Below are 26,848 nucleotides of genomic sequence, written 5' to 3' on the forward strand. Positions count from 1 at the left end.
GCCTTACCATGTGTCTCTTTGGCACCTTGTAGTTTTAACCAGAGTCCCCCGGCATGTTTTGGTCTTAGAAATTCCACCATTTGCATCCTTAGTTTACACCGGTGTTTGCGTGGTCTGGTGTGAATATCAGCAGGGGTGGGTTTTATACGTTTCAGTAGAAAATGGCTGTTCCATGAAGCCAAATGTGATGTCTGGGCTCACGGGGGTGTGGCCACTGACTAGTTAATCTTCATATGAAAATCAATACTCTTGTTTAGAAGGTTAATATCACATTACATCTTTTCACAAATAGTTTCATGTTTATTCACATACATTTCACAATATTTAGATGTAACCCTGACAGCTGGGAAATATACACTTTAAGAGGTACAGTTATGTGTGTTTCCTGTCCTTCATAAGATCACCAAATGAAACACACTCGTCATAACTGTCCCTTAAGTGTCCAGGGACCATTCATCACTAAGTATTGAACGCTGAGCTGTAGTCAATGAACAGCATTCTCACATAGGTGTACCTTTTTTCCAGGTGGGACAGGGCAGTGTGGAATGGGTTTGAGATTGTGACATCTGTGGATTTGTTGGGGCGATATGCGAATTGGAGTGGGTCTAGGGTTTCTGGGATGATCGTGTTGATATGAGCCATGACCAACCTTTCAAAGCACTTCATGGCATGAGTGCTACAGGAGAATATCAGGCCATCCATCTTTGCGCTGAAGCGCAGCTGGGTCATGCAGCAAGACAATCATCCAAAACACACAGTCAAGTCAACATGAAAATGGCTAAAAAGAAACACATTTGATGTTTTGGAATGGCCTAGTGAAAATCCAAACTTAATCCCAATTGAGATGTTGTGGCATGACTTTAAATGAGCAGTTCATGCTTGAACACCCACAAATCTCTGTTTGGCATGGAAGAGTGGGCCAAAATTCCTCCACAGCGATTTGAGAGACTGATCAACAACTACAGGAAGTGTTTTGTTGGACTCATTGCAGTTTAAGATGGCACAACCAGTTATTGAGTGTAAGGGGGCAATTGGTTTTTCTCACAGGGACATTGGGTGTTACATAACTTTGTTTATGAAATAAGTATGTCATTGTTCACTTAGGTTACCTTTATCAAATATTAGGTTTTGGTTGAAGATCTGATAACATTCAGTATCAAAAATATGCAAAAGTAGAGAGAATTAGAAAGGTGCAAATATTGTTTCACAGCACTGTACATGCTTATTAAATCATTCCAGGAAGTCTGATGACAAGATCTCCATGGTCAGGAAATGTTAGAGCATTCTTTACCTACACTGGGTCACCCCATCCTAGGGAGTTTGTATGAGGGCCTCGTACTGCCACCCTGCCTGGTCCTCCTACCCTTACAGGCGTGTAATGAGGGCTCCTGCACTGCTGTTGACTGGGTAGATAGACGGGATGATATCACACAGCAGATTAAATGATCAGTGGTTCCCCAGCAAGCAGCTAGTGCTGATGGGAATAAGATGTGCCTGCTGATTCTCAGTTTGCAGGCAGGGAGGTAAACATCACTTCTCCGATGTCTTTCAGCATACCTCATTAGAACACACACACGCACACGCACGCACACACACACACACACACACACACAGAGACCAGCCAAACAGTGGTAATAACATGTTGATCTTCTTTCAAATTGAACTTTCACCAACCAGGCAGCTTTAGATGCTGAGCGCAGAGCAGTGCAACTTCCATAGACAAACATTGGCATTAGAATGAACCGTAACGAAGAGTGACTTTTAACTTGGCACCATCATAGGATTACACCTTTCCTAAAAGTCAGTACGTCAAATGTCTGCCCTTCTAAAGCTTCCCCGGTCAACTGTAAGTGCAGTTATTGTGAAGTGGAAACGTCTAAGAGCAACAACGGCTCAGCCGAGAAGTGGAACTACCGAGTTCTAAACTGCCTCTGGAAGTAACGTCAGCACACAGACTGTTCATCGGGAGCTTTATGAAATGGGTTTCCATGGCTGAGCAGCCTGCACACACACCTAAGATCACCATGCGCAATGCCAAACGTCGTCCAACATCAGTGCCCAACCTCACTAATGCTCTTGTGGCAAGTCCCCGCAGCAATTTTCCAACATCTAGTGGAAAGCCTTCCCAGACGAGTCGAGGCTGTTACAGCAGCGCAGGGGGAACCAACTCCATATTAATGCCCATGATTTTGGAATGAGATGTTCGACAAGCAGGTGTCCACATACTTTTCGTCATGTAGTGTACGTCAGGCTTCTATCATTATCTGAGGTTCTCAGGTGATCTTAGATAGACCCACCTCCCCTGCAGCAGATACATCATGGGTCAATAATACTCAAACACAAACGTGGAGATTCTGTTGATATCAACTCAAGTAGCCTGTGTTTGTACAGTATGTGTGTATGTCAACTGACCTGTGTGTGTTACAGTCACTGTGTGTCTGTGTGTTCCAGAGCCACAGTGAGGAAGGGGATGTCATTCAGTAAAGCGAGGCCCAGTGACTCAGCCTTATGGGACATCGCCCTGGAGTCTGGCAGAGGGGGCGCAAACACCATCTCTGCCGTGTGTCAGAGGAAAACCACCACCACCGGGAAAAGGTGTGTTCAAGAATGAGAGGTTCCTAACCAACCTCTATTGAATTCAAATGAATGAAGCTACAAATGGTTCTGAACATCTTATTTGTTACAAAACTGCATGATTGCCAAATTTCTAAAAGCCCTACATTTTCCGCTTTCTTAAATGGCCTTCCTCCTGTCCTGTTACCACTGACTGATATAAGTAGTGGACGATTGTTGATGCACAGCACGTGTCGAAGACGAGGGTAGAATAAACAAACAGGTTTGTTATAGATTTCTGAATTCTCCTTGTTAAAACATCAGGATTTATTTTAACCTTTATTTAACTAGGCAAGTCAGTTAAGAATAAATTATTATTAACAATGACAGCCTAGGAACAGTGGGTTAACTGCTTTGTTCAGGGGTAGAACGATAGATTTTTATCTGTCAGCTTGGGGATTCGATCCACCAACCTTCGGTTACTGGCTCAACGCTCTAACCACTAGGCTACCTGCCACCAAATCCATTAAAATAGGAAGAAGGAAGAAATTGCAAATCTAGAATTTTGATTGAGGAATAAAACTATTGAATTTCATCAGTTGCCTTGTTGGTGTGGTCATGGCATTTTTGCGACAGACCTTCATACAATAACAGGCTACAGTGCCTTGCGAAAGTATATATACCAACACATCTTGACCACCAAAGTCAATTTGATGTCACAAAGCTGTCCAGTACTTTAAAAATATCCTCTCATGTTGTCCTCCTTAATTGACCCCCCATAAACGTAAAGGACATATACCAGGAGCTGTGCCAGGCCCGCCACATCTATTGACTCATCCAACTGTAACACATATCATTCACTGGCATGTACGTGAAGCAGTAATTGTTTCAAAACATATCCTGCCAAGTCACTGATGCGTCGCGAAACAGTGTTGTTTGATGAAGTAATTGTCTGTATAGTTTTGAAAGTAAAGGGGCTGAATAATTTTGCACGCCCAATTTTTCAGTTTTTGATTTGTTAAAAAAGTTTGAAATATCCAATAAATGTCGTTCCACTTCATGATTGTGTCCCACTTGTTGTTGATTCTTCACAAAAAAATACAGTTTTATATCTTTATGTTTGAAGCCTGAAATGTGGCAAAAGGTCGCAAAGTTCAAGGGGGCCGAATACTTTCGCAAGGCACTGTATGTTACATTGTGATGAATCACTCTCATTGTAAATAGACTGAAGGGACTATTTAAATTCCTCATTAGGGAACTATTTTAACAGATACAGTATATGTGACATAGTTATTTGCTTTAGGCAGTAATTCCCCTGATTTACATTAGATATATTATGAGACCCGGTGATTTCCCTGGTCAGGTGAGGTCATGTGGTCAGGAAGAAACTCTGGGCCCTAGTTATAATCTTATGCAATGTGCACCGGTTTCCCGGACAGAGATCAAGCCTAGTGCTGACTAAAAAAGCATTCCCCAATGAACAATATTAATTGAAATAGACTATACGACTAATCTTTTACCTGGGAAACCAGCCCTATAACTACCAGGAATAACATACAGTAATTGACAATGCAAATCAGTTGTTTGTAATCATCTGAGATTATGATGACATCAGTAAGAACGTTAGTATTCCCGCTGTCTACCACAGTGGGGGAGGGATCGACTGGTTTAATATGAACACCTTAAAACCCTCAAACTCAACTCTGGACCTCGAAGCCTGTTCCACTGCATTTTTTCATTGTTCCCCTCTAATCGGGGCCTTCTTTAGATCTGGGATACCAGATAGGTGCAATTCATTATCAGGTAGAACACAAAATTAGCAGGCTCCGGACCTCGTAGGGCAGGTATTCCCAGGGGTACGCGCAATGCTGTCGGGTGTACGAATACATTTTAAAAATGTGATTTATTTTTCTCTTCACATTTTCAAAGAGTACATTTATATTTTCCAACTTATTTTTTCTTTCCTGATTAGCCTAGTTTCACTGCCAAAAATAAAAATGTAACCATCTAGTGTTTAGAAAAATAGCAACACAATGTCAAATACAGGTAGCCTAGTCAAATAATTAACATCCAATCATATTAACCGTTACTCTCTCACAGTAAACCTTCACTCTTGCGCAGACATTTAGAAACTAAACATGACAATTGGAAAAATAATTGACAGGAGTTTTTTGAGCGAGAATAAAGACGTATAAAAGCAACAGATACCATTAATAAGAAAGGGCTAGAAGCGTCTACATATGGTGAGCTACCGAGTGGCTAGGACAGGCAAGCCCTATAATATTGTGGAGGACTTAATTCTTCCTGCTGCCACGAATATGGCTGGGACAATGCTGGGGGAAAAGGCCAATAAAACTATACAGACAATTACTTCATCAAACAACACTGTTTCGCGATGCATCAGTGACTTGGCAGGATATGTTTTGAAACAATTACTGCTTCACGTACATGCCAGTGAATGATATGTGTTACAGTTGGATGAGTCAATAGATGTGGCGGGCCTGGCACAGCTCCTGGTATATGTCCTTTACGTTTATGGGGGGTCAATTAAGGAGGACAACATGAGAGGATATTTTTAAAGTACTGGACAGCTTTGTGACATCAAATTGACTTTGGTGGTCAAGATGTGTTGGTATCTGTACTGATGGCGCAAAAGCCATGACAGGGAGCCATAGTATAGTAGTAACGCACGTGCAAGCAGTTGCTCCCGACGCCACTTGGGTACACTGCAGCATCCACCTAGAGGCTCTTGCTGCCAAGGGAACGTCTGACAGCTTGAAAGACACTACAGTGAAAATTGTTATCTTTGTTAAAGCAAGACCCCTGAACTCTCGTTTATTTTCTGCATTATGCAATGATATGGGCAGCGACCATGTAATGCTTTTACAACGTACAGAAGTGTGCTGGTTATCAAGGGGCAAAGTATTGACACATTTTTTTAAATTGAGTGACGAGCTTAAAGTTTTCTTTACTGACCATAATTTTCACTTGTCTGACCACTTGCATGATGACGAGTTTCTCACACGACTGGCCTATCTGCGTGATGTTTATTTTCACCTGTGTGACCTGAATCTAGGATTTACAGGGACTCTCCGTAACTATATTCAATGTGCAGGACAACATTGAGGCTATGATTAAGAAGTTGGAGCTGTTCTCTGTCTGCATGAACTAGGACAACACACAAGTCTTTCCGTCATTGTATTATTTTTAGTGTGCAAATGAACTCAAGCTTACGGACAATGTCAAATGTGATATAACGAAGCACCTGAGTGAGCTGAGTATGCAATTACGCAGGTATTTTCCCGAAACGGACGACACAAAATACTGGATTCGTTATCCCTTTCATGCCCTGCCTACACTTAACGATATCTGAACAAGAGATCCTCATTGAAATTGCAACAAGCAGTTCTGTGAAAATGGAATTTAATCAGAAGCCAATGCCAGATTTCTGTATAGGGCTGCACTCAGAGTTTCTTGCCTTGGCAAATGACACTGATGCCCTTTGCAACCACATACCTATTTGAGATTGGATTCTCGGCCCTCACTAGCATGACAACTAAATACAGGCACTGACTGTGTGTGGAAAATGATTTAAGACTGAGACTCTCTCCAATACAACCCAACATTGCAGAGTTATGTGCATCATTTAAAGGACACCCTTCTCATTAACCTGTGGTGAGTTATTCACAATTTTTGATGGACAAATAAGGTTTTATATGTAAGATGGCTAAATAAAGAACAACATCGAATAGTGTGTGTGTGTGGCAGGGTTTAAATGATGGCAACAAAAGAGTGCACAGCTGGAGGTTGAATGTTTGAAAGGGTACAAAGACTATAAAAAGTTTGGGAACCACTCTCGTAGGGTAGGGGTTGAATACCCCTGGTTTAGAATGTCTCTTCATTATGTGATCTTGTAATCCCCCATCTTTATATCAGACACATGTTGTTAGTGACAACTCATGTCCATTTGTCAATTGTTATTTCGTCATTAAAGGCATTTGATCTATGTACTCAAGTGATGTACACAAGTCACTGCTGCCAATAGATTTGAGTTGCTATATTATTCATGTATTTAATTGAAAACATTCTGAGAAGTTGGCACCATAACTGTATATGACACTTAATTTTTTTCTCATGGACACATGTAGAATTGTACAGTGCCTTGCGAAAGTATTCGGCCCCCTTGAACTTTGCGACCTTTTGCCACATTTCAGGCTTCAAACATAAAGATATAAAACTGTATTTTTTTGTGAAGAATCAACAACAAGTGGGACACAATCATGAAGTGGAACGACATTTATTGGATATTTCAAACTTTTTTAACAAATAAAACTCAAAAATTGGGCGTGCAAAATTATTCAGCCCCTTTACTTTCAGTGCAGCACACTCTCTCCAGAAGTTTACTGAGGATCTCTGAATGATCCAATGTTGACCTAAATGACTAATGATGATAAATACAATCCACCTGTGTGTAATCAAGTCTCCGTATAAATGCACCTGCACTGTGATAGTCTCAGAGGTCCGTTAAAAGCGCAGAGAGCATCATGAAGAACAAGGAACACACCAGGCAGGTCCGAGATACTGTTGTGAAGAAGTTTAAAGCCAGATTTGGATACAAAAATATTTCCCAAGCTTTAAACATCCCAAGGAGCACTGTGCAAGCGATAATATTGAAATGGAAGGAGTATCAGACCACTGCAAATCTACCAAGACCTGGCCGTCCCTCTAAACTTTCAGCTCATACAAGGAGAAGACTGATCAGAGATGCAGCCAAGAGGCCCATGATCACTCTGGATGAACTGCAGAGATCTACAGCTGAGGTGGGAGACTCTGTCCATAGGACAACAATCAGTCGTATATTGCACAAATCTGGCCTTTATGGAAGAGTGGCAAGAAGAAAGCCATTTCTTAAAGATATCCATAAAAAGTGGACAAGCCACAAGCCACCTGGGAGACACACCAAACATGTGGAAGAAGGTGCTCTGGTCAGATGAAACCAACATTTAACTTTTTGGCAACAATGCAAAATGTTATGTTTGGCGTAAAAGCAACACAGCTCATCACCCTGAACACACCATGCCCACTGTCAAATATGGTGGTGGCAGCATCATGGTTTGGGCCTGCTTTTCTTCAGCAGGGACAAGGAAGATGGTTAAAATTGATGGGAAGATGGATGGAGCCAAATACAGGACCATTCTGGAAGAAAACCTGATGGAGTCTGCAAAAGACCTGAGACTGGGACGGAGATTTGTCTTCCAACAAGACAATGATCCAAAACAAAGCAAAATCTACAATGGAATGGTTCAAAAATAAACATATCCAGGCGTTAGAATGGCCAAGTCAAAGTCCAGACCTGAATCCAATCGAGAATCTGTGGAAAGAACTGAAAACTGCTGTTCACAAATGCTCTCCATCCAACCTCACTGAGCTCGAGCTGTTTTGCAAGGAGGAATGGGAAAAAATGTCAGTCTCTCGATGTGCAAAACTGATAGAGACATACCCCAAGCGACTTACAGCTGTAATCGCAGCAAAAGGTGGCGCTACAAAGTATTAACTTAAGGGGGCTGAATAATTTTGCACGCCCAATTTTTCAGTTTTTGATTTGTTAAAAAAGTTTGAAATATCCAATAAATGTCGTTCCACTTCATGATTGTGTCCCACTTGTTGATTCTTCACAAAAAAATACAGTTTTATATCTTTATGTTTGAAGCCTGAAATGTGGCAAAAGGTCGCAAAGTTCAAGGGGGCCGAATACTTTCGCAAGGCACTGTAACAGGCCAGGTAACGTGCATGTGTAAAGCATCACATCTACAGTATTTATTGATGGACTGGACATGTTGGCTTTAGAGGACAGCATCACGTGTCACATTATCAAAAATGTACCATCAACAAGGAACATGCTGCTATCACAGCACTACCTGATCCAGATGGCAAAACAGACCTCTGCCCAGCAACCTCCCAGCACTTGCTCTCCCCCTCACACACACACACACACACACACACACACACACACACACTCTCCAACCCGGCTCAGCGTGCCGCCCGTCCGACCCACTTATCTGTACTCATCAGTAATCATCAGTGCGTTATCCGGGCTTAAGCACTGGCCGGCTTGCTCCAGGGAAGATTAGGAGCCCAGATATTCCAAGTCCCAGCAGCTGTATTAACTAGTGAATAACCAGTGAACACCCAGGCGGGTGGACAGAGGTCCCCCCCCCACACTTTTTTTCTCCTCCATTCCTGTCTAGTGGTAATTGAGTGGAATCATGGTGAAAATGGTCCCAAAGAACCACCAAAACTCCTGTCCAATCCCTTTTATTGAGAAAGAAGTGAATGTTGAGCAAAGCTATCTAGAGGTCCTATCTGAGCGTTAGAGATGCTGTCAAGGCTCTGACTGGTTTAAAAATCCTTAGGAGTCGATTGAGTTACCAGTGCGGCCGTCAAAATCCATCCGTTTAAGAAGGAGATATCAGTTTTTTTTTTTTTTTATGGGCTGCGTCTCAATCCAACTCATCCGCCTTCAGATACACCGCTGTTTGTCAGACCAGGAGACGTCTCGAAAATCGTTCTTCTCACAAAAACGTCTGTAGCATCAGAATGGTTTTGCCTTAAGGCTAACATGATCACTCTATGGAAAGATGAGACTCTCACGAACACGATGCTATTCTCCGGGACTCGTCTGAAGGTAACCCGGCACCGGAAGTATGGAAGTAGTTTTATACCAACAAAAAAAGGGGATAAATATGTGTCCCAAATAAAATATATAGACACTTCAAACTCTATTTTGACATTTGTGAATGTGTTATTCAATGTGTTTCTATGGGCTATAGTAGTAAAGGCAAAGTTAAATATTTGTATATTTTTTTTCTAATTATTATTTTATACATACAGGGGTCCTAAAATTCTAAATCAAATAGCTCAATGGTATGACCATAGAAAGGATGTTTACATCTGCTAGGTTGGAGGAACATGAACAACTATGATACCCAAACTATGACTGTCAACACTTACCTACACTACAGTATAACCAAAGTGTAGATTAAACCAGGATCGTTTTCATAATATCACTGGGACTTTGAATATGCATGTTAGATCTTGTTGATTGCAGCATTCATGTCCATTCATGAGCTGTGAAACATTGTATTGAATATGATTTTGTGAAAATCATTAGAATGCAGAACGGGACTGTAACTCTCTTCCAGGATTGTCAGGGGTCTGTTGGAGGTATTGCAGCTTGACTTTGAGACCAAGGAGTTGACTGATCAACAATCAGAGAGCCAGATGATCACATGGCGTTTTGAGACAGGAAACATCAAGGATGTCGGCATCATGAGGATCTATACCACTCAGAGAGACTACGTGGGTCTGGCACCACTGGTCATGGTGAGGAGTGTGTGTGTGTGTGTGTGTGTCAAATCACATTTTATTTGTCACATGCGCTGAATACAACAGGTGTAATGTGTGTGTGTGCGTGCTCATGTGTGGCATTTTATTACTATGTGTGCATGCATATCTTTGTGTATGCCAGTTTGTATGGCACAGCAGCAGCTGCGTTAACAGTAACAACACCACTGTATTATCCCTGAAGCTTAACGGTGAGTTGAATTAAACTCCCCTGGACGTGCAATTAAGTGTAGGCTGGATGTACCATCATTTTACCTCTATTGTTCTCTCATCGGGTTTGATGTTTTATGATGGCGATAAAGGAACAAAGTGTGTGTGTAAATGATTGGGAGAGCCCTGGAGAGGGGATGTCAGGGGGGGGTGTTAATTGTTGACCGGCTGAGTGCCAGCTCCCTTGGCCTCTAGCTTTGATCAATTCTGTCCCAGGTCACACTCTCCCTCAGTCAGTGTTAATGAAGTTGACGTTCATTGAGAGGATCAAACGGCTCCCATAGGTAGGAATGAACCATCTTTTTAATGAAGCCACAATGCATATTGATTTATAAAATGTCTCCCTAAGTATGTACTAAGTACAGATCTGGATTGTCAGAAGACGCTAATACCACCTGCAAACTTGTTTCCGAAATCAAGCACACTTCCATTACGTTTGTGAGTACTTTACAGATTCACAGCGGTGTTTGTGCCACAAATCCCATTGAATTGCTTCAGTACAGTAGGTTTGTACCAATAGTCAATTAGGTTTGGGTGACTTTCAGAGGCAGAACTAGAGCTTGTCCTTTCTGAATCGCGGTCAGCAGCTGTTGTGCTGTGCTGCTGAGTTTAGAACAGCTGACAGGCTGCCCTGCAACATCTGTCGAGTGCTTCAGTTAAATCTACACCAGGCCAGGGCATACAGTCATCAGCCACTGTATCCACCCCTACAACTCCTAGATTAGGAAGACATTTTATTAGAGAGCATCACGGCCAGAAAACTGTTTTGAATCAATATTCAAAGAGAGGTTATGGAGCTACAAGAGAGATTTCATCAGCCGTGGATCAACGTTGACTTGTCTATTCATGTTGAGAAGTTATACCTAGCAGTTAAACACAATAAACAGGACAAGGTAATGTGTGTGCATGTGATTGTGTGTGGGCATGCATTGGTGCATGCATGTGTATGTACAGTACATGCCAGTTTGTGTATGTATTTGTATGATAATCTGCCTGCCTGCCTCACACGGTCGCTGTGTCCTGTCTTGCCCCCTTGTAGGACAGTGACGTGCTGAACACAGCTGTTCTGACTGCTAAGAAGGTGTCTGTCCCAGTCAGGACTCTGGCTGTGGAGGCTGACGGCTCCGTCACTGATGTCACCAACTACACCAACTGCAGGTCCACTGATGAAAACGTGCTGAAGGTACAGCATTGGAACCCCTTTTTCAATATTCATTGTTTCCCTATGTTGCAAGATAACAAGTTGGGTATGGGCACCCACAACACAATAAAAACTCATACAAAACCATAGTTACACATCGATTAAAAACTACACCAAATCCTCCTCCACAGCAACTAAACACAACAGACTCTGAATACCCCATATACTCATAAACAGATCAATATTGTTAACCAGTTTGTAATAGGCTGTCCCCGAATACTGTTCTTTCGGGTCTTCCATATTGCTAATTTAGCTACCCCTAACACATAATTAAGCAAAATAACTACACCCCTTCGACTAAACCTGTAGTTTAGACCAAATATAAACAGTTGGGAAAAGAAAACCTCTCCCAAAGCTGAGAACCAAGAAGTGATCAGGTCAATCATTCCGACCAATCTGGGACACTGTAAAAACAGATGTGCCAGAGTTTCAGACCCAGCACAGAAAGGACACCCTTGCCCAACTGTCGGATCCAGGTATACCAGATGCATAAAGGACACCCTTCCCCAACAGTAGGATCCAGGTGTACCGGATGCATAAAGGACACCCTTCCCCAACAGTAGGATCCAGGTGTACCGGATGCATAAAGGACACCCTTCCCCAACAGTAGGATCCAGGTGTACCGGATGCATAAAGGACACCCTTCCCCAACAGTAGGATCCAGGTGTACCGGATGCATAAAGGACACCCTTCCCCAACAGTAGGATCCAGGTGTACCGGATGCATATTGGTGGCAATGGCTCCATGTCAGGCCAGGCAAATCACCCCCCTCCAGCTTTAAGAGGAAAAGGTGCTTGTCTTAGCCCAAACAGCCCGCTCTCCTCATCAATGTGTAGGCTGTGTCACAGAACCGTCACAGTACAACAGTCTCTGGGCTGCTTGAAGACGGAAAGCCATGATCCTGGAAGAAATGTCCACCAAACCTTGCCCACCCTCGTGCAGTGGCAAGTACAGGGCTAAAGCTTTAATCCAATGTTGTCCAGACCAGAAAAAATTGACAAGGGTCCTCTGAAGCTCTTGTATCAGACCCCCCCGGTGGCTGTAAAATCATTAGTCTGTGCCACAGGGTAGAGGCAGCAAGATTATTAGCTACCAGTACCCTTCGCCTATAAGACAGCTGGGGTAACCACCATTTCCACCTTGACAGTATGGCACACACTTTCACCAATACACCCTCCCAAAACATGACATCATGTAACATCTTAACATTAAAATACCAGTAAGATGATGACCTTAGTGGACAGGACAAGTGAATATCAACAGTAACAATATGGTGATTAGAGAAACCCACAGGAGTAATGTCACACCTTCCAACCCTACTACAGTAGTGATCAGATACATACAACCTGTCTAACCTTCCAACCCTACTACAGTAGTGATCAGATACATACAACCTGTCTAACCTTCCAACCCCACTACAGTAGTGATCAGAAACATATAACCTGTCTAACCTTGCTGCAATGACACGACCTTCATTAACTTTTAGCCATGTGTACTGCCTAACTTTTGCATTCCTTACTCTCTACACATCAGAAAGCTCAAACTCAGTTAATAGACCAGACAGGCAAGTTGCTGACCGCAGATGAGGTTCTTCAGCAGTGCGGTCAACAGTAAAATCTACTGTAGAATTCCAGTCCCCCCCTAAAACCATGCACCCCTCTTGGTCACACTGTCTTAAGGTTTCCTTTATTTTATCAAATACAGCAATACGCTCTGTACCCTCATTAGGAGCATAAACATAAAAAAAAAAAAAAAAAAAAAACCATAACATCCACCTTGACCAATAAAACCTGTCCCTTGACAATCTCTGTTGTAGATACCACATTCACCCCTTAGCCTGAGGAAAACAAAATTGCCAGCCCAGCACTGAAATTAGTACTATGACTGAGTACATGCCGCCCCTCCAACCACATACCCCAGTCAACCTCATTAGCCTCATCACTATGTCTCCTGTAGAAAAACTACATTAAGCCTTTTCTGTTTTATTACTTCTAATACCCAAGCCCTCTTATTCCTGTCCCTTCCCCCATTAATATTGAGAGAACCTTTCCTTAGTACCTCCATGTAGAAAAGAGAAAGGAAAAGCAGAAGAAACCAAAGAGAAAATAGACACCCTATGAGGCATGATCATCATCGTTTTAATTTTCTATTAACCTGACCACGTTTCCCACTACCCTTTGCTGCTGTGACAGCAGTAACAAATTTCCACAAGTGAAAACGCTTCTTCACGTTCAACTGGTCTAACCCCACCGTCTTCTGTAACATCACAGCTGACCTCACAAACGTATCAATGTCAAAACAAATCTGCCAATTTGACAGATTTCCTAAAAGTCTGATCCAGTCTGATCCAGGAACCCATTTACCTCCACTAGATTATAAATTCGAGTCATGGACCAGCTGCTATCATATTAAGAGATATCCTTCTCCTGATCCTATGACTTGGGTGGCTGGAGTCTTTGACAATTTTTACGGCCTTTCTTTTACGGCCACAGACCACTGACTCCCTTCTACCACATCCCTCTCAATACTCCCCACTTGCACCCAATCACTCGTACCAGGCATCTCCTCCACTACCTGGGAGACTAGCCCCACCTGCACCCTCTCCTGTACCCCAGCACTCATACTGGGCAACTCCTCACCAGTCTGAGGAAATGGCTCTTCAGATCCAACCTTACCTTCTACAGCAATATTTTTCTGCTGCATAACATTTCCCTCTGGTACAAGTTGCAACTCCGTGCCCTCAACAGGACAACATGTTCCTCAGCAACAGGTGCTTGTGGGGTGGCAGGGTAGCCTAGTGGTTAGAGCGTTGGACTAGTAACCGGAAGGTTGCAAGTTCAAACCCCCGAGCTGACAAGGTACAAATCTGTCGTTCTGCCCCTGAACACTGTTCCTAGGCCGTCATTGAAAATAAGAATTTGTTCTTAACTGACTTGCCAAGTTAAATAAAGGTAAAAAATTGTGGCTGCTCTACCGCTGTCGTCCCATCTCTCCCTACATCAGTGGGCCCAGGCGTTATGAGGACCACCCTTTTCGGGCAAGCATGTCGCTTATGGCCAACATCACACTCAACACCGTTGACTACCTGTACTAGCATGAGCCATATACAATCTGTCATACTTGACTTTAAACGATAACTCCAAAGTCTGCTCCGGTGAGTTCAAACGCATGCCGAAACGACATAACCTGTTTCAAGGCCGGGTGGTTGCAACCCAACGAGACAATCTTTATTGAACTTGCGAACTTCCCAAACCGCAATAACTCGCGCTCATTGGGAATAAATGGCGGTACATTCTAAATCGTTGCTTGTTGACGGAGAAAAAAGCGGTGTAACTTGAATAAACATTCCTTTACGAAGTACGCCATGCTCAACCATACGATCAACAAGGTGCTCTTCTTTAAGAAAAACCACCACGGCTTTATTCATCCATGACGCATAAGCAACATTCTCATATCCTACCTTCTCTCCTACGGCGACCAGAAACTCCTCCACAGGGACAGTAGCTTCAGTAACACACCTAAAGCTGTGTCGAAGTGACAGGGACGGCGTCCCCATGTGGGTCGCCATCCCCGCCAAAACCAGGGTAATTTCGACACGAAAAACAATATACTTAATTCTACCACCAACAACTAACTAAAAATAATGATAACCTTAATAATGCATAGGAAAGAAAGGAACGTAAAAGAAAAAACAAGATATCTAACTCTACACAACACTCGCACTCACGAGAGAGAGCGAGAGAGAGAGAGAGAGGCAAGCAAGCCCTGGAACTTGATCCAGTTTCTTTCATATCACTCTCTCTTCCCGATCAGTGACCCCTCTTAGAGTAAAGCACCTCACTGGGTCAGGGTAAAGGATGATCCCTGAGCATGGATACATTTCTATACACATAAACACAGATACAGTAAGATGGTTCCACAGCATGCTCTTTCTCTCTTCTCTCTCTTGGCACTTAGATGGATAAGCCTACAGTATGTGACTATGGGCACAGGGACCTCACGTTTGTTAGAACGCTTGCTGACCACTTAAATAACTCCACATGGAGAGGTTGTTCTTTAACTCAACCTCCCACCCCCCCCCCCAGGTGTCGGATCGTTGTGACTATGTGTTTGTGAACGGGAAGGAGACGAGGGGGAGGATGAGGATGGTGCTCAACTTCACCTATAGCTACCTGAGCGCCCAGCTGGAGATGAGTGTGTGGATGCCCCGCCTCCCCCTGGTCATCGACGTGGCTGACCCCGAGCTCAGCCAGATCAAGGGCTGGAGGGTCCCGGTGGCCGCTGGCAACAAGAGGTATGGTTTTGTTTGTTTACAACTCTCCACATATTGATGTTAGTAGAGCTTTCGTCTCGGTCAATGCTATTTTAAAGCCATAGTATAGAATGGGAGAGCTGATGCCATGACCTGCCTGAGTTTGGCTTTCATTACATTTTAAAGAAGGATTTAATAAATTGTGAGTAGTACAAACGTCATAAAAAATCATCACAAGAGCTACTGGTAGTGACCCACTGCATAGTGACAAAGGATGAAATCAAAGAACATTAAATGTAAGTAGGATTTCACAGAGCTATACCCAGAATCCTAAACCCCTAAACCACAAAATAGTGTTTGTTTACCAGCCTCATAAACTAGAGCTGTGCTGTTCAGACAGATAGATGAATTCATAAATTCAAGCAGTACAGTAAGTACTATGACAGAGAGGGTACGGAATGGAAATCCCCCAGCTTACCAGCCTTGCCTAATGCATATTACAGAGAGACTCTATAATAATCAACTATAATCACATCACTGTTAGTTACATAAGTGTGTTATGCCCTGTAGATGGGACTGTATAGACTTGCTCTCAGGAAACAGGTCAGTAGGTTCTCTCTCAATACTGAGTGTCGTACCGCTGCCTGGTTCTCACTCAATACACTGACGTGAATGGATGGATTGTGTAGGGTGTTGTTGTTTTTCTCTGGAGATATCTTAACATGGTTATGGGTGGTTTCAGAGCCAGCTACCCAAGTCCATTTAACCCTCAGTTATTTTTTGCAGACGTCTGTCAGTTCTTGGTTAAAGTATACTTAAGCAATAAGGCCCTAAGGGGTGTGATATATGGCTAATTTCGTCTCATATACACACGGGTGGGTGGTTGGGTTGAGCTAATTAGCAGCCAGTATCAAAACTACCTGGTTTACACAATTTATAAAATGATGTTTTGTCTTGCATTACTCTGGTCATAGCCATAAATCCCCCGTGTCTCTTGTGTGTGTGTCTCAGGACCAGCTGGGACAGTGAGGAAGAGGAGGAGATGAGGAAGGGCAGGGGCTGCATGCTGCAGTACCAACACACTGTGGTTAGGGTGCTCACACCCTTTGTAGCTGAGCCGTCGGACCCAGCTCCAGACCCCATGGCAGGGAAAGTGGGGGGGGCTTTGGAGAGTTTCCTGGGGACAGACTGGCAGGTGGATGTCACCAGGCTGGTGCGTTACTCTTTCAGGGTGAGAGACCCAGCTATAGCCAGACTACAGGCTGGGACTGTACTGCAGGGACGCGCTGCAGGGACCACGACACTACAGGTAATGTGTTTGTATGCGTGTGTACATACAATGCCTTCAGAAGGTATTCAAACCCTTGATTTTGTCCACATTTTGGTGTGTTACAGCCTGCCTTTAAAATGGATTCTATTGAGATTTTGTCACTGGCCTACACATACCCCGTAATGTCGGAGTGGAATTATGTTTGTTTTTTAAATTATTACACATTTTATTAAAATGAAAAGCTGAAATGTCCCCGCGCGGGACGGTTGAACCAACGTGCGCTAATGTCATTAGCATGAGGTGAGACTGAAGAGACTGAAAAGATTTGGTATGGGTCTTCAGAGCCTCAAAAGGTTCTACAGCTGCACCATCGACAGCATCCCGACTGGTTGCATCACTGCCTGGTATAGCAACTGCTCGGCCCCTGGCCGCAAGGCACTACAGAGGGTTGTGCGAATGGCCCAGTCCATCACTGGGGCCAAGCTTCCTGCCATCCAGGACCTTGGTGTCAGAGGAAGGCCGTAAAAATTGTCAAAGACTCCAGCCACCCAAGTCATGGACTGTTCTCTCTGCTACCACACGGCAAGTGGTACCAGAGCGCCATGTCTTGGTCCAAGAGGCATCTAAACAGCTTCTACCCCCAAGCCATACGACTCCTGAACATCTAATCAAATGGCTACCCAGACTATTTGCATTGCCCCCCCCCCCCCCCCCCGCCCTCTTTTATACCACTGCTACTCTCTGTTATCATCATCTATGCATAGTCACTTTAATAACTCTACCTACATGTACATATTACCTCAACTAACCGGTGCCCCCTCTCATTGACTCTGTACCAATACCCCCCTGTATATAGTCTCACTATTGTTATTTTACTGCTGCTCATTAATTACATGTTACTTTTATTTCTTATTCATTTACGTATTTTTTAAAACTGCATTGTTGGTTAGGGGCTCGTAAGTGAGCATTTCACTGTAAGGTCTACACCTGTTGTATTTGGCGCATGTGGCTTATACAATTTGATTTGATTTGTAAGTAACAAGAACATTTCCCAGGACATAGACATATCTGATATGGGCAGAAAGCTTAAATTATTGTTAATATTACTGCACTGTCTAGTTTACAGTAGCTATTACAGTGAAAGAATAGCTTGCTATTGTTTGAGAGTGCACAGTTATGAACTTGAAAATGTATTAATAAACCAATTAGGCACATTTGGGCAGACATGATACAACATTTTGAACAGAAATACAATGGTGCATTGGATCAGTCTAACACGTTGCACATACACTGCTGCATTCTAGTGTCCAAAATCTAAATTGTGCCAAAGCTGGAATAATACAGAAGCCTTTCTCTTGCATTTCAAAGATCATACAAAAATATATTTTTTAAATTCTTTGTATTATCTTTTACTAGATCTAATGTATTATATTCTCCTACATTCATTTCACATTTCCACAAACTTCAAAGTATTTCCTTTCAAATGGTGTCAAGAATATGCATATCCTTGCTTCAGGTCCTGAGCTACAGGCAATTAGATTTGGGTATGTCATTTTAGGTGAAAATTGAAAAAAGGGTCCGATCCTATTAACTTGATTTTTGAATGACTACCTCATCTCTGTGCCCAACACATACAATTATCTATAAGGTCCCTCAATGGTGAAGTTATTCATTACAATTTGGATGGTCTATAAATACACCCAGTCACTACAAAAATAGAGACGTCCTTCCTAACTCCATTGCCAGAGAAGCCAATGGTGATGGATGGATCAACAACATTGTAGTTACTCCACAATACTAATCTAAATGACAGAGTGAAACCAAGGAAGCCTGTATATAAAAAACATATTCCAAAACATGCATACTGTTTGCAATAAGGCACCAAAGTAAAACTTCAACATATGTGGCAACTTTATGTCCTGAATAAGTGTTATGTTTGGGGTAAACACAACACATCACTGAGTACCACTCTTCAGGGTGGTGGCTGCATCATGTTATGGGAATGCTTGTCATCAACAAGAACTAGGGAGTTTTTTTAATCATAAAAAGAAACGTAATAGAGCTAAGCACAAGCCAAATCCTAGAGGAAACCTGGTACAGTCTGCTTTCCAACAGACACTGGGAGACAAATGCACCTTTCAGCAGGACAATAACCTAAAACCTGAGGCCAAATATACACTGCCGTTGCTTACCAAGACAACATTGAATGTTTCTCAGTGGCCTAATTGAATCCCAATTTGTAATTCAACAAAATGTGGAAAAAGTCAAGGTTTTGAATACTTTCTGAAGGCACTGTATGTGTCTGTTTGTATACTAATGTGTGTGTATGATGTTGCAGGTGATGTCTCCTCTGTCTGAATCGATCCTGGCTGAGCGGATGGTCAGGGTTCTGGATGACAAAGTGAGCGTGACAGAGCTGGGAGTGCAGCTGGTGTCTGGCCTCTCTCTGTCCCTCCAGCTCAGCCCAGGGAGTAACCGGGCCATCGTCGCCATGGCTACCACACAGGAAGTCATGCAGAAACCCAAGCAGGTAACTAGCTGTAAAATAAAACCTGTATTAAACTTATTATGCAAAATATAGAACTTCCAATATAATACTTTTTCCAAAGAGCAAGCCCCAACACATTGTGCCATTCAGAAGCTGGGGCACTGCTAGAAAACTGTACCCTCAAAGCCCTTCATAGATATCGGGCAGGAAAATTATCAATTTCACAGTGTAACCTGGTGGTCTAGTAGCATATGTTTTGTCCCTGTGATTTCTGTGTGTGCGATTTAATGGTGTCCACAGCTCAGGCCTGTAGTACAGTGGCCACGCTGTGAGTCAGGCAGGGAGCACGCACACAGTTTAACAGCTCACACATTAGCCGGGCAGTATGCCCATTCAAAAACACTTCCCAAACTGTGAGCGGGGAAACCATTAGGCAGTTGTCCATACTTCATAGCCAGCATTATGACAGCCCTGTGCTGCCTTGGGGCCTGGTGAACCGCTAGCTTGACCCAGTCAATACTCAAGCTATTAGAATGGAGCTCGCGCACATGCCCATTTGTTTCTGTGATGGGCTGTGTTAATGTAAAATTCTGGGCTATGCATAATGTATTTCTCCTCAGAATATAGGCCAGGCCTCTTGCTCTAATCGTTCATATCAGTTTACAGCTCTCTGGATCTACGGTCACTGGACTGACTTGTGGTGGGGGTAATTACCCACATTGCGCCCTCTGGTGGCTATTGTAAACAGTGTTTATTATGCATCTACTGTATATTGATATTGATCTCCTGTGGTTAAATTGAGTTTCAAAGCATGATTTGATAGGACTGTGGTGTGTGGTACAATAGCCGAGCTAATTATAAAGAGATTAACAGAGGCAGTTCTTAGATACCAACAAAAAGATGGATTATCTAAAATGGCAACCCAACCGACGAAACACTGAGGCAGGAAATTAAATAACTGTGGAATTGTGAACCATTGGGTTGCTTGAGGATCCTTTGGAAAGATACAGAATCAGTTCTGCTCCTGATTTACCACCTACTATTATGCATTATCACAAGATCTATTTATGAGAGGGAATATTTGGAAATAAATTGGATTTCCGTTGTCCTCTCCTGATCCAGTCTCTGTGTTGTCTCTCCTTAGGAAGCACTGGTCAGCTGCTGGGTCCAGTTCAGTGATGGCTCAGTGACCCCTCTGGACCTCTTCGACCGCAGCGTCTACTCCCTGACTGTGACTTCATGGGACGAGAGAGTGGCGACTGTGCGCCGGACCCCCCAGTCAGCTTTTATGGTGGCGGAGGGCGAGGGTCAGGGGGCGCTGGTGAAGGCAGAACTGAGGATTTGTGAGGAGTGCCAGAAGTCCAAGAGAAAGAGCAAGCTGGTGGTGGGCAACGGGCTTCTCAGGGTCACTTTCCAGATGGGCAGCAGGCCCGATGGAGGGGACACTGGTGGGGGTGTTGCTGAGTATGGCAATGATGGTTCAGAGTCAGAGGGAGAGCCTAAGCCTGTTGTGACATTACCATGGGAGCCCACAGCAGTCGTGGCATCACAACGAGAGCCTGAGCATGTTGTGACCTCACCACAGATTCTAACTGAGGGGGGCGGAGACAGACGCTCGTTCAGGAGCACTGTGCCAGACCTCCAGGAGACCATCATGACTGATGTCACCACATCATCTAGCAGGGCTCAGGAAGTGGCTGGAGGTGGCATCTCTACCATCAGCACCACTACCACCAACACTGACAGTAGTACCACCACCATGGGCAAACCTGGCACTGACAAACCTCTGATGACTGGCAGACCTGGCAGGGATAGAACCCTGGGAAGAGGACAAGGGCTGAGGAGAGACTGGGGAAACCTGGTGGAAAACCCAAACCAGAAGAAAGAGATGCCCAAAGCAGAGGCACCACCCCAGAAAGAGCAGCCCAAGCCACCGCTGGTGGTGGAGAGTGACCTGGTGAGGACATTTAGAGCCATGTCAGACCTAGAGATCGGTATCTTCGCCCTGGTGGGGGTCTCCGTGGTGGCCATCCTGGCCTTCCTGCTAAACTGCACCTCCTATAACCTCTGCTTCCGGGTCCACAAGACCCCCATCCAGGGCAACCCAGATCCCAACAGCCCTAAGGAGCACAGGAATGACTGGGTGTCGCTGGGGACCACCACAGGTCCCCAAGTCTCCACCCTCAAGCGGGAGAACCACCGCTCAATGGAGTCCAACTGCAGCCTGCAAAGTCACAGCTCCATAGATACCCACCGGGCCCTGGAGAGCAGTCTGAGTATGAGTGCTATCCCAGAGAGGACAGCCACCCTGGGAAGGAGGACCAGCTCCCAGCAGGTTCCTGCCCTGGACCCCACTGCCCAGCGTTCAGCCACCCTCCTACCCAAGCCCACCTGCAGCGATCCCCTCCACTCCCCCACCAGCAAGAGGAACCAGGTCCAGTTCACCACCTTCACCACGCTGGACATTAAGCACCTGGCTGCCCTGAAGAGGAACGAAGTGGACTTTAACTGGCCCAGTCAGGCTGGGGGAGCTGGGGAGCCTCAGGGGCCCCTACCTGACATGCCATGGCCTGTAGTCAGACCCCTGGGTGAGCCAAAGTGAGATTCCACATGGGTTGTTTGTGTGCGTGTGTGTGCGTGCGTGCGTGCGTGCGTGCGCGCGCGCGTGTGTGTGTGTGTGTGTGTGTGTGTGTGCGTCTGCATGCATTTGTGTGTTCTGAACCTGTTTAAGTGTATAAACTGTGTAGGTAGAGTATACACATAATAGGTGTATGGACACTGTCATTCCATTATATCACACATATGTCACACATATTATATCACACACATTAACAATTTACACACATGACCAAATTACCAAATGAATGACCAGACCTCATTAATATGGGATGGTAAAAAATGTATATTTCTACAGATGATTGTTTACACTGTTTAAATGCAGTTTAATAATGTTTCATTTCCTTTCACTTTTATATATTTGTAAGACTCCACAAAATAGCTTCAGATTTCACTTTGTACCAGTTGTTAGGGTAATTGCAATATGAAAGACAATATTGGTAGTTGGTTATATACTTTCCAGCCTTTGTATATTTGTATGATTCCTCAACAGAATAGTTTAAGAGTTTGTACAATTGGTCAGAGAAAATGCTAAATGTATGAATATTATTGGAAAATGATTTTATACAGACCACCCTTTTGAATGGACATTTATTCAAATTGTATGTGCTATGCAAACACAGTTCATGGTCATGTAGAGTTTGAATTGAATATTGGCACCTAAACAATGAAAATACCTCTGCTACAAGAATTGTCTTGGGGGAAAGAGTTCTTCCATTTGAAAAAAAAAAATAAAAAAAAAAGTGTAATCTTGTCCTCAACACAGAGCAATACATTTTAAAAGAGAGGATTATTTCATGTGTAAATGAAGACGAATGGTGCTCTGTCTGTGCAATGATGTTTTGATGTTCAATTCCTATGAGATTAACCAATAAATGACTGAATGAAGGACCAAATGGATGGTTTGGGAGCAGAATTTCATCAGTATTGCCTTTTTATTTAAAATAATGTGATTATTTTTATATTCAAAACACATAATAATGGGTGAAGTTGTCCAAAATATACTTTGTTTATTACTATAAAAGACAATGGAAATTGTGAGATTCCCTGAGCTTTGGTTTGTCTCTGGATGTCAGGTGGCATACAGTACAATATGTCAGTGGCATCACAAGAGTAGGTCTTGCTGCAGAGGTCCCCTCCTCTATGTGGCCTGTGAAATGAAGGAACTTTTCACTCCACTTTGATACAAAGTGATTTTCAATACAGGTTAGGTGGGCATTTTCGCTAACTCTTTTCCTAACCTTAACCTGATCTCCTAACCTGCTACATTAATTATCCTAACCGGCTGCGTAAATTCTCCTAACCTGTTACGAAAAAGTCACTTTGCTATTGAATTGGCATAAAAAAGTGTTTCCCGTGAACTGAAGTCACCCACTGAATGAGGTCCATTTTGAGTGATAGGAGTAAGTGAGAGAGAGTGAATGAGTGAGTCAGAGAGAAAGAAGACAAGAGAGAGATCTCCCTTTTGCTTATTGTGATAGCGCCAACACACTTCTGAGGAAATGCTGTTTGATATCTTCTGCCGAGGCACACAAGTGATAACTCCCTGGCTCCCTCTCTATAGTGTAACCGTGGCGACACATCTCTAAATTACATTTCAACAGTAAAAAAAACCTGTACAAGCTTAAACTAACCCAGATAATCTGATGTGGTGATGCGCTGAACCTCAAACTGACAGCAGAGGATTTGACAGCATGTGTCATTTCCTTCTGCTGTAGAGGGGGATGGATTTGAAGTGTTGATAAAGGCCATTTAATACATTTTCCCAAAATTCTCTCCCTTTACACATCCAGCATGTTTGCTATGTGGGCAGACTCTCTCCCCTTCAGACAGTTTATCTTTCTTACAGGAGCTGGAGAGTTAAATACACTTTCACCTGCGACAGTTCCCGTGAATCTCTGCAGTGTTTCTGACCACAAAATGACTGTAATAATAGAGATTGACATCAACTGACATTAATGTGTAAAGGCAAATATAAAAAATACTGAATACTAATACTGAATATCAACTTTCAATATGTAGATCAGCTTTAGTATTGCAGATAGATTGTAGCTACCATCAATGTAATTGTCTGCATCATTTCTAATCGACAATATATTTTTTTGTAAATACACTACCGTTCAAAAGTTTGGCGTCACTTAGAAATTTCCTTGTTATCGAAAGAAAAAAAAATGTTGTCCATTAAAATAACTTTAAATTGATCAGATATACAATGTAGACAGCTAATCCAAGTTTATAATTTTAAAAAGCTAATTGATCATTAGAAAACCCTTCTGCAATTATGCTAGCACAGCTGAAAACTGTTGTTCTGATTAAAGAAGCAATAAAACTGGTCTTCTTTAGGCTAGTTGAGTATCTGGAGCATCAGCACTTTTGTGTTTTATTCTAGGCTCAAAATGGCCAGAAACAAATAACTTTCTTCTGAAACTCGTCATTCTATTATTGTTCATGAAATAGTACCCGCAAAACACCAGTATCAATGACAACAGTGAAGAGGCGACACCAGGATGCTAGCCTTCTAGGCAGAGTTGGGGAAAAAAAGCCATATCTCAGACTGGACAATAAAAATAAAAGATTAATATGGGCAAAAGAACACAGACACTGGACAGAGGAACTCTGCCTAGAAGGCCAGTATCCCGGAGTTGCCTTTTCACTGTTGACGTTAAGACTGGGGTTTTACGGGTACTATTTAATGAAGCTGCCAGTTGAGGAATTGTGAGGAGTCTGTTTCTCAAACTAGACAGTGTAATGTGCTTGTCCTCTCGCTCAGTTGTGCACTGGGGCCTCCCACTCCTCTATCTATTCTGGTTAGAGCCAGTTTGCGCTGTTCTGTGAAGGGAGTAGTACACAGCGTTGTACAGAACTTCAGCTTCTTGGCAATTTCTCACATGGAATAGCCTTCATTTCTAACACAATGTGCCATTGGAACACGGGAGTGATGGTTGCTGATAATGGGCCTCTGTACGCCTGTGTAGATATTCCATTAAAAATCTGCCGTTTCCAGATATTTTTTTTTAAACAAGCTAATCCAGCTACCATAGTCATTTACAAAATTAACAATGTCTACACTGCTTTTCTCTCAAAAACAAGTACATTTCTAAGTGAAACAGTAGTGTGTATAAATATATATACAGTACCAGTCAAAAGTTTGGACACCTACACACCTAGATTTTTCATTATTTGTACTATTTTCTACGTTGTAGAATAATAGTGAAGAACTATGAAATAACACATACAGTTTAGAGATCATTATTTATTTCAGCTTTAATTTCTTTCATCGCATTCTCAGTGGGTCAAAAGTTTACATACACTCAATTAGTATTTGGTAGCATTGCTTTTCAATTGTTTAACTTGGGTCAAACGTTTTGGGAAGCCTTCCACAAGCTTCCCCAATAAATTGGGTGAATTTTAGCCCATTCCTCCTGACAGAGCTGGTGTAACTGAGTCAGGTTTGCAGGCCTCCTTGCTCGCACACACTTTTTCAGTTCTGCCCACATATTTTCTACATGCTTGGGGTCATTATCCAATTGGAAGACCCATTTGCGACCAAGTTTTAACTTCCTGACTGATGTTGCTTCAATATATCCACATAATTTTCCTGCCTCATGATGCCATCTATTATGAAGTGCACTAGTCCCTCCTGGGATGGTGTTCTTCGACTTGCAAGCATCCCCCTTTTTCCTCCAAACATAACGATGGTCATTATTGCCAAACAGTTCTATTTCTGTTTCATCAGACCAGAGGACATTTCTCCAAAAAGTGCCATCTTTGTCCCCATGTGCAGTTACAAACTGTAGTCTGGCTTTTTTATGGCGGTTTTGGAGCAGTGGCTTCTTCCTTGCTGAGCGGCCTTTCAGCTTATGTCGATATAGGACTCGTTTTACTGTGGATATAGATACTTTTGTACCTGTTTCCTCCAGCATCTTCACACGGTCATTTGCTGTTGATCTGGGATTGACTTTCATTGTTCGCATCAAAGTATGTTCATCTCTCGGAGAGAGAACGTGTCTCCTTCCTGAGCGGTATGACGGCTGCGTGGTCCCAAGGTGTTTATACTTGTACTATTGTTTGTACAGATGAACGTGGTACCTTCAGGCGTTTGCAAATTGCTCCCAAGGATGAACCAGACTTGTGGAGGTCTACAATTTATTTTCTGTGGTCTTGGCTGACTTCTTTTGATTTTCCCATGATGTTAAGCAAAGAGGCACTGAGTTTGAAAGTAGGCCTTGAAACACATCCACAGGTACACCTCAAATGATGTAAATTAGCCTAGCAGAAGCTTCTAAAGCCATGACATCCTTTTCTGCAATTTTCCAAGCTGTTTAAAGGCACAGTCAACTGTGTGCAGAGAAGGTGAATGGATGATCTCAGCATGTGTGGTTCCCATCAGGACGCATGGAGTATGGAGGTGTGATGGTGTGGTGTGTGCTTTGCTGGTGACACTCTCTGCTGGTGATTTATTTCGATTTCAAGGCACACTTAACTAGCATGGCTACCACAGCATTCTGCAGTGATACGCCATCCCATCTAGTTTTGGCTTAGTGGGTCTATCATTTGTTTTTCAACAGGCCATTGACACAAAACACACTTCCAGGCTGTGTAAGGGCTATTTGACCAAGAAGAAGAGTGATGGTCCATAATTGCCTTACCTCAACCCAATTGAGATGGTTTGGGATGAGTTGGACCGCAGAGTGAAGGAAAAGCAGCCAATAAGTGCTCTGCATATGTGTGAAATCCTTCAAGACTGTTGGAAAAGCATTCCTCACGAAGCTGGTTGAGAGAATGCCAAGAGTGTGCAACACTGTCATCAAGGCAAAGGTTGGCTACTTTGAAGAATCTGACATTTAAAATATA

The 26,848-nt window shown here is 43.1% G+C and overlaps 1 protein-coding gene across 1 annotated transcript in view; it reads left to right on the forward strand.

Moving 5' to 3' along the window:
- The window catches only part of si:dkey-1d7.3 (transmembrane protein 132D), a 49,255-nt gene extending 26,299 nt beyond the window's left edge, over nt 1-22,956 (forward strand). Inside the window, exons 3-9 of the mRNA XM_021590817.2 lie at nt 2,452-2,595; nt 9,756-9,936; nt 11,207-11,350; nt 15,454-15,662; nt 16,632-16,929; nt 19,229-19,420; nt 20,523-22,956. Of these exons, the coding sequence (XP_021446492.2) occupies nt 2,452-2,595; nt 9,756-9,936; nt 11,207-11,350; nt 15,454-15,662; nt 16,632-16,929; nt 19,229-19,420; nt 20,523-21,980 (2,626 nt within the window). The 3' untranslated portion in view covers nt 21,981-22,956. The remainder of the gene's footprint in view (nt 1-2,451; nt 2,596-9,755; nt 9,937-11,206; nt 11,351-15,453; nt 15,663-16,631; nt 16,930-19,228; nt 19,421-20,522) is intronic.
- Nucleotides 22,957-26,848: the final 3,892 nt, after the last annotated feature.

Source organism: Oncorhynchus mykiss, chromosome Y (genome assembly GCF_013265735.2).
Source record: "Oncorhynchus mykiss isolate Arlee chromosome Y, USDA_OmykA_1.1, whole genome shotgun sequence".
NCBI classification, from domain to species: Eukaryota; Metazoa; Chordata; class Actinopteri; order Salmoniformes; family Salmonidae; genus Oncorhynchus; species Oncorhynchus mykiss.